At 34.9% G+C, this 14049-nt stretch overlaps 1 protein-coding gene across 1 annotated transcript in view; it reads right to left on the bottom strand.

Moving 5' to 3' along the window:
• The window catches only part of SECISBP2L (SECIS binding protein 2 like), a 62652-nt gene that overhangs the window by 38388 nt on the left and 10215 nt on the right, over positions 1-14049 (bottom strand). The window contains exons 4-8 of the mRNA XM_022587153.3: positions 12521-12656; positions 7628-7857; positions 7309-7333; positions 6853-6968; positions 1018-1152 (exon numbers count right to left, since the gene is read on the bottom strand). Coding sequence (XP_022442861.1) covers positions 1018-1152; positions 6853-6968; positions 7309-7333; positions 7628-7857; positions 12521-12656 — 642 coding nt within the window. The remainder of the gene's footprint in view (positions 1-1017; positions 1153-6852; positions 6969-7308; positions 7334-7627; positions 7858-12520; positions 12657-14049) is intronic.

Below are 14049 nucleotides of genomic sequence, written 5' to 3'. Positions count from 1 at the left end.
TCAAAGTAATTTCTTAACCAATATCCTCCTTTACACTGAAATTTATATCTATTATTTTTAACTAAATATAAGTATGGAACCAATCATATGATTAAGTGCAAATAAAAAATCTGCCACATGTACTGTTCTTGATACACTACTTGAGCTGAAGCCTCAAGTCCTTTAGGTCAATTACTAAGCTTATCTAACATATTATTCATCTGAAGCCTCTGGCCTCAAGCATATTTAAACTCCATCTATTAACTCATTTTATAGAAACTATATAACAAAAATAAGTTACCTGGGATGTTTGTTCACCATCTTGACACAATCAAATTCTACTCATTCTTTAAAACCTATTCCAAATGTTATCCCTATCCTGCCTCAAACCCAAAGGGACTTATTTCTCCTTTCAACTTCAACCACACCCAAGAAGTATCAGGTGTGTACATGTCTACATTCCTCTATTACACAGCAACCTCCCTAAGGGCAGTGTGTGTATTCACCTTAATGTATCATGCAGAGCACCTTACTTTAAACATACAACAGGCCTCCAATGAGCACCAGTTAGATGAATAATAGAAGCATTGCAATTAGAATATAAACTGTCTGCCTATTAGAAAAAGTAAAATAGCCTTTTATCTTCCTTCTTCAAGACTCCCCTGGCTAGCAGCACAAATTGACTAGACTGAACTTTTTAAATTTGAAAACTTAATAGATTCAACAAACATAACAAAAGTTAGGAAGAAAGTTTCAAACTAGGTGAAGTCCACATAAAACTAAGTTCTACCTCCATATGTTACCTCAAAATGAACACTCATGACAAAAATTTATGAAAATAAACATTAATAAAGTTAATGTTAGACTAACTATATATAACCAAGATAAAAATGACAAGACAAATACATCTAAGTAACTTACAATCTACTTGCAGTCACATGTTAAGACATAAAAAGTACTTATCATAATGTAAGAAAAATTAATTAATTTCTTAATGGCAATAATCGTACTATAACAATATACAGTTTGAAAAAATACCTCAAAATATAAAGACTCGGAATTTGGGTCGCCTCTATGACATTGACTGGGGTTTAACTGCTTATTATCTTGTCTCTTTTGCAAATTCTGTCTTCTTTCTGAGGAAGTACTATGTCCTCGGCATCTGAATCCAACCTAAATAAACCCCAGGGGGGGGGGAAATATGTTACTTTTAAGTAAAATGTTTTATTGAAGTATAACATACAGAAATGTACCCCAAAGTATACAGCACAATGAATTTTCATAAAGTGCATAACTTATTACAAAAGGTTAAAACTTTTGACAAATAAGGTCATTATAATGAAAATACAAAAATGTGATAATTAGTGCATGTTACTTTTTTCCCTTGTGCACGAACGTTTATATCAACTTTACTTGTAACGCCAAAAACTGGAAACCCAGATATCCTTCACTGGGAGAGTAAACTCACTGTAGTATATGCATCCTATAAAACAGCAGTCAGTCACGAAAAGGAACAAACTACTGAAATACCCAATAATCTGTATGAATCTTCAGAAAACGATGCAAGTGAAAAAAAGCCAATCCTGAAAAGACTGTATGAGTTCATTTATACAACATTCTTGAAATGACAAAACCATAAAAAGGGGGAACAGATAAGTGGATTCTAGGGGTTAAGGAGAGGCTGGTGGGGAAGGGAAGGGGGAGTTTGGCTATAAAAGGGCAAAATGAGGGATCCTTGCAGTAATGGATCTGTTTTGAATCGACTATATTGATGTCAATATCAGGGTTGTGATACTGCACTATAGTTGCAAGATGTTATTACCATTGGGAGAAACTGAGTATTACCTTTTTATAAAACTATCGTAGGTCTTTTAATATCTGTAGTTTTATTGTGTTTTAATTCCTAGGAAATATTAAACATTTTAAATCTTGTTTATAAGAAAACAGATTTAAAAGAATAAAAGTGTCATTCAATCACATAAATTATTATTATTCTATTGACCCATTCGCAAAATGTTCAACTATCATAAAAGCAAGAAAAAAACACATTAAGCACGTTAAGAATCTTAAGACAACCAAGTTCCCTCTCTTAAGTACCTAATGCAACTTAGATGAAATGCCTCTGAACCACGACACCTAGATAAGATGTGAAAAGTATGATCCTCTTTACCAGTTACCCAAGAATTCTAACAATACACAGAACGTGAAGCAGACCTGGACTGAAGGTGCTGTCGTATAGGCTTTGGATTATTAAATCAAAAATATGCACACAAAGACCTAGAAGCACCTAGCAATTCCCATGCTAAGCAACTGGTCTAAAAAGACTTGCTGATAAGAAACATAATTTTTTTTTTTTTAAGAAACAGAATTTTTATACTCTCTTGGGAAGTAGGCTGTATGGCAGAACTATAGGCCAGAAGATAGTCATATAGCAAATGTAATCTTCCTTAGAATACGCACAATGGGGCCACTTCCTATAACCTATAAGCATCTGTTAAGAAACTTGATAATTTGTCAGATACCCAACAGTTCCGTGGTTTTAAATATTTACCTCATTTTAAAATAAACTCATGAACATGGATAGAGAGAGACAGAGGAATACATATGTGATGAAGCAAATTTCTGTAAAATCTTCGATAGCATCAAGCTAGTAACTATATGAATGGTCTCTATAAAATTGCTTCAACTTTAAGGTCTGTTTAAAAATTTTCATAATAAAATATTTTTTAAATTGGCTCATAAAAAGCAGCTTATACAAGGATGCTAAAACAAATGCAATTTACAATGTCTAGGTACTAAAGAAACAACTGAATTCACATAAATTATTAACACTGAAATGAAAACCAATAATCAAGCCCCAATATTGGGATGAATAGAAGCAAGAGAATAATTCTTGAGTAGAACTCTTCATTTCTTTGTACAGTCACTATCACAAACAAGTAAATGTAAACCTGCCCTCCAAACAGCATTATAATTATATCAAAATGTAAGCCCTGGGCTTCCCTGGTGGCGCAGTGGTTGGGAGTCCGTCTGCCGATGCAGGGGACACGGGTTCATGGCCCGGTCCGGGAGGGTCCCGCATGCTGCGGAGCGGCTGGGACCGTGGGCCATGGCCACTGGGCCTGCGCATCCGGAGCCTGTGCTCCGCGGCAGGAGAGGCCGCAGCGGTGAGAGGCCCGCATACCGCAAAAAAAAAAAAAAAAAAAAAAATGTAAGCCCTGTTGTAAACCAGCCTTAGTATATATGCATTAATGTTGTTACAAACATAAAAACAATTTTTTAAAAAAATAAATGCAACTTGATTCTTGTACTTGGAGACATAAAGTTCCAGGATTAAGTTAAAACCCCCAAGCTAATGGTCCCAACGAAGTTCATGAGGACCAAATATGCAAGTATTTCCATTACCTCCTGGAATGAACTAATAACCCCCCCCTTTTAAAAAAATTCTTCTAAGAAAAAAGAGTTTTGTTGCTAGAAAGTGGGCATAGGGAACAAATCAGAAACTACAGCTACATATTAAGATTCTTAAATGACTAGCACAAAATCAGTATCTAAAGATTCAGGTGTTTATATTCCACTTACATAACAAAAAAGAAAAATACTAGGAACTGACAAATGAGGAATATGTACAAATTTATTTTCAGAAAATTATACAATACTTCTGAAGAACACAAAAAGGTAACTCAAAAATAAGAAGACAGGGGACTTCCCTGGCGGTCCAGTGGTTAAGACTCCTCGCTTCCAATGCAAGGGCCCTGGGTTCGATCCCTGGTCAAGGAACTAAGATCCTGCATGACGCACTGCACGGCCAAAAAATTAAAGGAAAAAAAAAAAAAAGCAGGAAGACATTGTTTTTCTAGAAAGATGCCATATCATAAAGGCAATCCATTCTCCCTAAGTTGATAGATTAGTTTAAAAACCAATGGAACAAAACAGAAAATCTGGAAACAGATTTCAATATATATGGAAATTTAATAGGTGATAAAGGTAGTTATCTCAAATAGGTGAAGTAATGGACTTGTCAACAGATGGTGCTGGGAGATTTAGGTAGCCGCTTAAAAAATACAAAATAGGACCCATATCTCACAACACCTACCAAGACAAACTCTAAATGGAATAAAGATTTAAATGTAAAAAAAACACAAGAGCATAAACACATTGGAGGAAAACAGGCAAAATCCTTTATAAAAATAAACTTCTTAATGCTATTTAAAACAAACTTGTATATGGCAATAATAATAAGCAAAGTCAAAAATGAAAATCTAGCAAAATATTTTCAACTCATATAACAGACTACCGGCTCCCAGAAATTAAAAAAATTTGATAAGAGCTTGATCAAATTGATTTAAAAATGTACAAAAACAGGGAATTCTCTGGCGGCCCAGTGGTTAGGACTCACACTTCCACTGCAGGGGGCTTGTCTTCAATTCCTGGTCAGGGAACGAGACTCCCACAAGGCACACGGCCCAAGAAAAATAAAAATTTCTAAATTAAAAAAAATTTTTTGATGTACAAAAACAGAGAAATAGATCAAGATACAAAAAATGGTCAAAGAGTATGACAAGTTCACAGAAAAGTACAAACGGCCCTTAAACATATGGAAAGATACTCAACTGCTTTAATACACTATTCCTCTCTCACTGGCACAAATCCAAAATCTTGAAAACACATGATTACTGAGGCTACTTGGAAATAAGCACCCTCCACATTATCGGTGAGAATGCAAAATGGTACAATCTGGTGTTATTTACCAAATAACAGAAATGACTTTATCTTTTCACTCAGCAATACCTTATCTAGGAATTTATTCTACTGCTATACACACAGATTTCTAATTAATACTGCAGCACATCTATTAACAGCAGTAGTTTACAAATAATTCAAGTGTCCAACGACAGGACTTCAGAAATTAACAAGGATATATCCATACAACATTAGGAGTTGTTAAAAAAAAAAACTCTGGGAAAATACACAGATATAGGGAAGAGAAGACGACAAGTGGAGACAGGGTAAAAATGAGATTGTTCATTGTATAACCTTTTTCATATATTTTATTTTTCAACCTATTCACAAAATAAAGCCGTTTTTACATTCTGTCCCTCATTTACAATTAAGGGCACATCACAGTATAGAAAAAATCTGCTGTTTCAAATGTTAAAACACTGGTAAAAACATTAAAAATCACTGCATTGTACAGTAGTTAAAGCAGCATGGTACAGGTGCAAAAATCTGATAAATGGAACAAAGAAGCCCAGAAACAGGACCCAAGACATAAGAAATTAGCAAATGACTAAAAGGGCAGCACAAATCAGAAAAAATAATGGATTACAATGTTAAGACAACTGGTTTACTGTGAAAATCGACCTCATTATGTTGTACCATGCATCAAAAAAAAACCTCAGATAAAAAAGTTTTGAAAACATTACCCTGTAAAAAAGCAGCAGAAAATACAAGTGAATATTTACTAGATTTCTAAAAGACTTTTTAAGCCTAAAAACAATCAGAAATTGCAAAGGGGGAAAATATTTTGACTTAAAGAAAAGGTTCTGCATATCAAAAATCAAGCTACACACTTAAGAAAAGTATAACAAAGTCTCAGAAGTAGAAAAGAAAACACACACATTGTTCAACATCTGGCTCCAGTTCTTTTGGAATGAAGGGAGACAAAATAAACAAACGTTTATGCGTTTCTATAATTGAAAGTTTTGTGTTTTTTCACCATGCCGCATCAGTTTTGAGGCAGAGATAAAATGTTTTTCTGTATCAGTATTATTTCCTCTCTAGTGGGCTACTGATACCAAAAGTACCAATAATGAGACTGCAAACTTGGCAGGTCTAGCAGTTACGATTTCAATATAAAATTTCAGTCCTTAACCAAACATTCCGTAGATTTTGTTTATCTAATCTATATGAACAAGTCTTGTTTTAGCTCTTTTGTTTTTAATCAAATAAAGCTAGACTGCCTCACAAGCCTGCCACAAACAACAATGACTCATTTTCACAATAACCATAGGGAAGAGGACATTATTCTACTTGCTTTCCCGACAGCCTAATTAACATTAGGGTACATCTGAAGAACTTCATGTCAGGGAAGCAAAGGCACACCAGCAAGTATTCGGTTTCCTCAATCCATTGGTAACTTACTCTTACTTCAGTTCATCCAGATCTATTCATATGGTAACTTTAATTCCTTAACTAGATTTAAGGAATCCAGGAACTCTATCTAAAAATTAAAAAGGAAAAATACTGACCAATCAACACCTCCCTGATATCACAGACAACCAACGCAGGAAGACAATTATTAGAAGTTCGTAGCAGTATATAACTCGCTCTGCTGTACTGCAGCTAGGTCTTGCTCCCCAAGACCAGGAAGCTGCCCCGTCTGGCCACATTATGGCAGAGGCAGCCATCACTATGGTACTGCAACAAGCACCGAGTATGGCTTGTGGTGTTTATAGTCAACTAAAGACACGTGGACCAGGCTACAGTCCTAAAGTTCAAAGAATCAGTATTTAAGGTATTAAAATGCTTTAAATTTTTTTATATGGATAAGAAACAGTCACAGAAGATGAAGCAGGACTGGAGAGTATTCTTTTTTAAAATTATAAAATATACAAATATATTTCTTAAATATAGAAAAGTAGAAAATGGTACAATATACGTCCCACCTACATTCAACATCTTGCCATTTTGTTTCATTATTTAAATAATAATTTTATTGGCTAAGCCATTTAAAAGTTACAGATATCATGTTATTTTAAACACCACAATATGTATCACCAAAAATTAAGGACACTGCCCTTCAAAACCACTATACCATTTATAATAATGCATCTCACACTACTCAAATTTCTCCAACCTAATCCAAATTACCTGTGAATTATTTCTTTGTTCAGCCTGCCTTCCACCTCTAGAAAATGTCTGATTTTTTTCCATCCAAGGTTTTTTCTGAGTTGCCTGGCAAGTTACACTGGACCAATTTACACCACCTGTAATAAATGAGATTTTAAAATATAAAGATGTCAAAACCTAAAGGGCCCCCTAACTTCACATACTGAAACTCAGTCACTATAAATGTAATACTGAAAAATTTTCCATAAACTTTAAGTGGTATTCCAGTTCTTAGTAATACAAGTTGTCATCTTTCAGAATAGCTCTAGCTGGAATTTTCTCAATTTCATCAACAAAACTATACTTTCAAATTAACTTGAATTTCCTTGGAAGATTTCTAATTTTTCTGCAGCATCAGCAAGCCTCATGCTTAAAAACAAAGCTGTGACATGGACAAAGAAGAAAGTATAGCAAAAACACTATGCAGAAAGTAAGTACCTGCACATATAGATGATTCCACATGCTAAAAATAGAAACAAAAAAGACAATTATTTTCCGCTTAAGAGTCAACACCATATACCTTGCAAAACATTTCATAATTCCGTCTAGTGTGAAGCATGCTTATTATAATCTTAGAAAAAATACTTCTGCATAAATGAGTATTCTTATATTAATAATAAAACATACAAAATACATTTTTAACCATCCTATTATTATAGGAATTGTTCATGAAAATAGATACTTCAGCTTTAGCAGAGGACACAAAGATAATACTGACACAGATGACTGATGAGGAAATCAAAGTAATGCCACATACACTGATGGTGCTAGAATCAGGATTTCTCAAAGCCCCAGCTGCAGGCTGGTTGTTGCTGTGTTTGGGACTGCAGTAGCCACTATCACTGTCAATGTCAGCTTCACTAGCCCCCTGCTCACTAGAGGATTCAGCAGTAGGGTGGGATGCTCTTCTCCTCCTGCCTTTGGCCTTCCAGAGCATCGTGGCAGAGCTCTCTGAGAGAGATTTGTTAGCGATGTCTGATGGGAAATCTGTAAGGCAAGGAAAGTGTGACAACTCTTTTTGAGGACAAGTTGATCAATTCTTGTTATCATTAAAATTGTAAGAAAACAAAGATACCTAACTTTGTAAACAGAGAAAACAGGTGAAAACTTTTGAAAAGATCATCAAAAGGTAAGCTGTTCCTGAGAAATTGGTTTATAAAATGTGTTTAGTATGAAAGGAGAATATTTGTATAACTAAAATATTTGTATAATTAATATTACAGAATAATTAAAGCAAACCACCATTACCTATTTTAAGAAATAGAACATCACCAATCCTTTGAAGTCCACTGCATGCCTCCTCCACCACTGTATTCTCTTTCTCCCTCAGAGGTCGCCACTATTCTGAATTGTGTTTACCATTCCTTCACTTTTTAAACTAGATTTACCAAGGATTTTTGTATTCCAAAAACATAAATCATATACTTCTGCAGTTTTAGCTTTATTAAAATGAATTCATACTGTCCATATTCTTCTGTGACTTGCTTCCCCCTGCTGCTACCTCCTCCTCCAAACAGTGACTGGTTTTGAGATTCTGATGCATGTGGCTGTAATCATTAAGGTCACTGGAATCTAAAATGTCTGTGTATGAATATACCAAAATGCATTTATCCTTTGTACCACTAATGGGACACCTGGGTTGTTTTGGGGTTTTGCTATTAACAACAATACTGCTGTAAACATTCTTATATAGACATATAAACGTGTGTGTGTGCACGTGAAGTTTCTCTAAGATTATTACTACTAGGCCTTAGGGGATACACATAATATTCAACTTTGCTTGGTAATGCCAAATCATTTTCGAAGGTGGTTAAAACAGTTTTCACTCTAACAGCAGTATATATATATATCCCCACTGATGCACATATTCACCAAATACTTGACACTGTCCTCTAGGCTATAATTTTTGCCAATTGTTGGGTATAAAAAGATGGCTCATCGTGGGTTTTAATTTGCATTTTTCTGCTTAATAACGAGATTGAGAATCTTTTCTCATGGTTTTAGCCACTCACATTTTCCTTTCTGTAAAATACTTGTTAATTTTACTTTTGGTTTGTTTGACTTCTGCCTATTTTTCTACTAAGTTGCCTGTTTCTCATTTTTGTATTTCACAAATTGTAATTACAAGACATTAAAAAACCTCTTACAATCTCCTATCACAAATATTCCTTTTTCCACGAGCCTTTTTTCACATACACAATTTTTTCCATATATAATTTTTATACAGAACCAATATAATTTTTGAGTTGCACTGTTTAATATTATGTTCTTCATTAATTATAATATATGAAGGCCCCAAATTATTCCACTGAGTGGATGTCCTGGAGACTTCTTTTGACTTGTTGCCCGTTACTGGACATTGAGAAGTTTTCAGTGCTTTTTTTTTGGTGCTGCTGCAGTGTACACACCTTTAATCAAACAGTTCCTTTTCTTTCTAGGGGGAGATTCCACTTGGATACATTCACCTGAGTAGGACAACTGGGTCCAAATATTCCTATAGCTCTACCAAACTGTTTCAGCCCCTTGGCAGCACTGCATTCCAGGGGCCCTGAGCACAAGGTGGGATCATTTTCTTATTGATTCCTATGAATTCTTTTTATGTCCTCACACTAATCCTTTGTCAGTTACATGCATGGTAAAAATCTTTTCCAAGGTTTGTGCCTTGTTCTTTCACTCACGCTTGATAAACAGAAATTCTTAATTTTAGAAATAGTTCTCTCCATGCAATCATAAAGATATCTGCTATATTTTCTACTACATGTGGTTTTCCCATTTAAGCCCTTAATCCATCTGGAATAGATTTGCATGATGTATATGTTAGGGGTCTGTGATGCTATCTTTGTCATTTTCCTTATATGTGTTTCTGGGCTCTCTGTTCTGTTTGATTTTCACATACTGAATTTTATATACTATATTTTTGTATAAGCCTATAAAAAATAAAATGGCTTAATAGGTCTTGATATCTAGAGGAAAAGTTATTTTCCAGGGATGTCTTGGCCAGTGCGCTCCTTTATTTTAGAATTAGTTTGTCAAGTTCCAAAAAACTCCCCACTGGAATTTTTTTTTTTTAATAAATTTATTTATTTTATTTTTGGCTGCATTGGGTCTTCGTTGTTGTGTGCAGGCTTTCTCTAGTTGTGGTGAGCAGGGGCTACTCTTCGTTGTAGTGCACGGGCTTCTCACAGCGGTGACTCCTCTCATTGCAGAGCATGGGCCCTAGGCGCGCGGGCTTCAGCAGTTGCGGCGCGAGGGCTCAGCAGTTGCGGCTCGCGGGCTCTACAGCGCAGGCTCAGTAGTTGTGGCACACGGGCTTAGTTGCTCCGTGGCATGTGGGATCTTCCTGGACCAGGGCTTGAACCTGGGTCCCCTGCATTGGCAGGTGGATTCTTAACCACTGCACCAGCAGGGAAGCCCACCATAGGAATTTTGATTAGAACTGCATTGAATCTATAGACTAACTTAGGGGAAAAATGCCATTTGCAACATCAAATTGTCCTGAATGAGCATGCTATTTATTTTTTTAAATGTCCTATAATATAGTTACAGTTTTCTGCATCAATGTCTTATTATCTTTTGTCAGGTTTATGCCAGAAACTGTATTTTTGTTGCTACTGTAAATAATATCTTTTCTTAAATTCTGTTTGTTGGCAGCACACTGAAATGCAATTAATTTTTGTATATTATCTTATATCTAGCCATGTTACTAAACTCTTAAATAATATGACCTTGTGTTCAAGAGTAAAAAATTGTTACAAATTCCTTTAAAATTTTCATTCTACCTGTAGTTGATACCAATTAATCCTGATAACTTAAAAACAAACTAAAGAATAAGAATACTGATAGAAGGTATAATCTTCTACTCAAATTATATCTTCATCTTTTCACTTTCTAATTCTTGTGCTTCAGAAGGCTGTCTTTGTGGACACTTAATGAGCAAACCAAAGACGTTAGGATAAATTTTTAAAGCAGTTCCAGGGTTCAAAGCATGTAGAAATGGGTCACTATGTCTAGGAACAACCAAAACATAGAAAATGTTGTCATATATTACCTTGTGACTCTTTCCCATAGCCACTCCAACCATTTGTCAGTCTGTTAATCTCATCGCTTTATGCCCTACAAATCACACAATGACTGCACTATCAGCAAGATTGTTTTTTAACTGATTCCCAAATCCTTTCTTGCTCCTAACAGACCTAAGCAATTGTAAAAGGAAACTGAGTAGACGTCCAACAGAAAAGGTACAGTCCAAATGAAAGAATGTATGTGCCACCTAATTCATTTTAAGCCAGATAGTATTTTTGTGAAAACTATAGGGGGTAAAAAGCAAATATGCCTTTGAACAGATCTAATTCCTAGCCTTGGATCATTAATAAGGATTTCTTTAATCACAATGGGTGTAGAGTAGAAGACGGCCATCTACTCTATAGCTATTAGGCTGAGACCAGAGATAACAAAATGAAATTTCACAATATAAACTGGAAAATAGCAAGAATATTTTAAGACTATTTATTAATTCTTATCTATTACCAGGATAAAGCTTTGTAATTTAATGCTTATACAGTCCTCTAAAACACTTTTGACAAAATGATATCCAACTAGTCCAAAATATTTACTTATTTGAGGATATAGGTATCACTCATACATCTGGTTCAGATCTACGCTAAAATACGGTGCAGAAAACTTGGTAACTTCGTCTATAAAGATAGTATAGGATGTTAGGATGTTTTAAAAAGGATTTTAATCTAGCTATAAAACACGTACAATTCTGATTTCTACCAAAATGAGTCCCTCAAATTTCTATGTCTGCAAAATTCCATCTCTGACTTCTGAACTGCTCCACTACTATAAAGGGGATAAGGAAACATCAAATCCTGCCCAAAATTGTACATAAGCCAGCATGCAAGTTGAAAGAACATTAAGGACATGGACTGTTTTATCCTTCCTAGAGAATTTCACAAAGTGGCAGGATAAACGGAAGAAAGCCTAGAATCCTAAAAAGTGGTAGAGCCCATGGAGTTCCCTTGTGGCCTACTGGTTAGGATTTGGAGCTTTCACTGTGGAGGCCCGGGTTCGATCCCTGGTGGGGGAACCATCCTGCTTGCTTCGCAGAATGGCCGAAATACAAAAAAAAAAAAGTGGTAGAGTCCACAATTATAAAGTCAATGCATGACAACAGATGAAAATCAGTGATGTATACAGACATAGAGAACAGACTTGTGGTTGCCAAGGGGAAAGGGGGATGCAGGAGGGATGGATGGGGAGAGTTTGGGATTAGCAGACGCAAGCTATTATATATAGAATGGATAAACAACAAGGTCCTACTGTACAGCACAAGAAACTATATTCAGTATCCTGTGATAAACCATAATGGAAAAGAAAACAAAAAAGGATGTATTATGTACATATAACTGAATCACTTTGCTGCACAGCAGAAATTAACACAACACTGTAAATCAACTGTACTTCAATAAAATAATTTTTTTTTTTTGGCCTTGCCATGTAGCATGCGGGATCCCCAACCAGGGATCAAACCCATGCCCCCTGAAGTGGAAGCATGGAACCCTAACCACTGGACCACCAGGGAATTCCCTCAATAAAATAAATTTTTTTAAAAACCTATAACGTATATATGTAAGAAATCTTGCCTTACCAGTTTGCTGTGAAGCGTCTACCAGTAGCACAATTTTTGATCGGTTATCAGGACCTGCTGCATTTGTCTCTTTCTGAGTAGCTACATTTTTCACCAGTGGCCTTTTGCTTTTTATGTGCTGTTGTAAAAGCTGTTGCTGATTGAAGTAAAAAAAAAAACAAAAAACTTAAGATCTTATTCAATGTACTAAATATTATAAAATACACATCCTTTATAAAAGATACTTAAATGTAGGCTACAAATTAGTGACTCCCAACCCATGAGGAAACAGGGTTACTGTGTTAGGATTTCATGAAATTATCTGCAGCCAATGATAACAGGGTAAATAATGTATTATACACACATTTATATACTACTTTCAAATAACCATTAATATTACTATAATAAAATATAAATTCATTTTAATTGTCATTTGCATTTTTAGTTTTCTCAATCAATATCTAATAAACAATAAGAGTATAATCATGACAAATTAGGGGTTGCAAATTTTTATTTAAAAGGGTAATAAAAAGGATGGTAACTTATCCAAAAGAGAAATTTTAGCAATGAATTACAAAAGAAATTTCTGTTTAAGAGTTTAAAAAGAAAATATTAAAAAGCTGATCCTTTCCTTCATTTTAAAAAATATGGGTATTCATCACTTAATAGCAATTTATACAACTCCAAATTTAACTTCTTAGATTCAAGTGCTGGAAATGCACTCTGAGAAATCATGTTACTTCAAACTCTGAAAGTTATATACTATTGTCTTCTTTTCATTCTCAGAGGTCCCAAAAGGATTTCCCTTGATCCAGAATGTTTCCATGAACAAAGACTAAAATACTTTTCAAAGCAACTTCTGCTGCTTGTTTGTATTTTAATCTGTTAAAAGTATGCCAGAAGATAGCAAAGACTTTTCACCAAAGAGGCTAGGCTAATGGAATCTAGGAAAGCATCAACTCCTTGACAATAAGTCATAAAATGCATCTAATCCCTCTGCCTTCTATTAGCTCAAAAGTGCTGAAAAGAAACATGGTTTTTCTTCTTATGTGCTTTGATATCATGGCCTCAATAGAAAAGTAACCTTTTAGTTAAGAAACAGTCACCTAGAATTAACCTTAATCCTCCTGTGATTTCAAGGCCTTTGTGTCTTTTTTTTTTAATTTAGTCAAAGGCTGGTGCTGACAAAAGGTCATTGCCCACATTTATCTTTAATTTTCTTTAGCCCTGGGAGACCTTGTATTCACATAATAAAGCATCCCTTGAATAACAAAGTGCTATTCCTACTAAAAATTGACAGAACAGAAATAATGAAGTTGAAGAGACAAATGTTCTTTTCCATAATATCTCCTGCTTATTTCTGAAGACTGAAATGTCTTGATGTGCATTAGCCACTCAACACTGCTAGCAAAGGATCCAAACTAATCACTTATTAAAACTGGTGTCACTATGCAATTTTTATCACTAAATTAAAATACTTTGGAAATATCTGTGCATTATGCTTATGTAAACTCTCTGAAGGAAGTGGAAGATGACTGTAAATCATATCA

This window comes from Delphinapterus leucas, chromosome 2, assembly GCF_059928025.1.
Source record: "Delphinapterus leucas isolate spDelLeu-1000000601 "Yukka" chromosome 2, BTC_Dleu_Yukka2, whole genome shotgun sequence".
In the NCBI taxonomy this organism is placed as follows: Eukaryota; Metazoa; Chordata; class Mammalia; order Artiodactyla; family Monodontidae; genus Delphinapterus; species Delphinapterus leucas.
The sequence above is the reverse complement of the archived record's forward strand: the minus strand, read 5'-3'. Positions and strand labels throughout refer to the sequence as shown.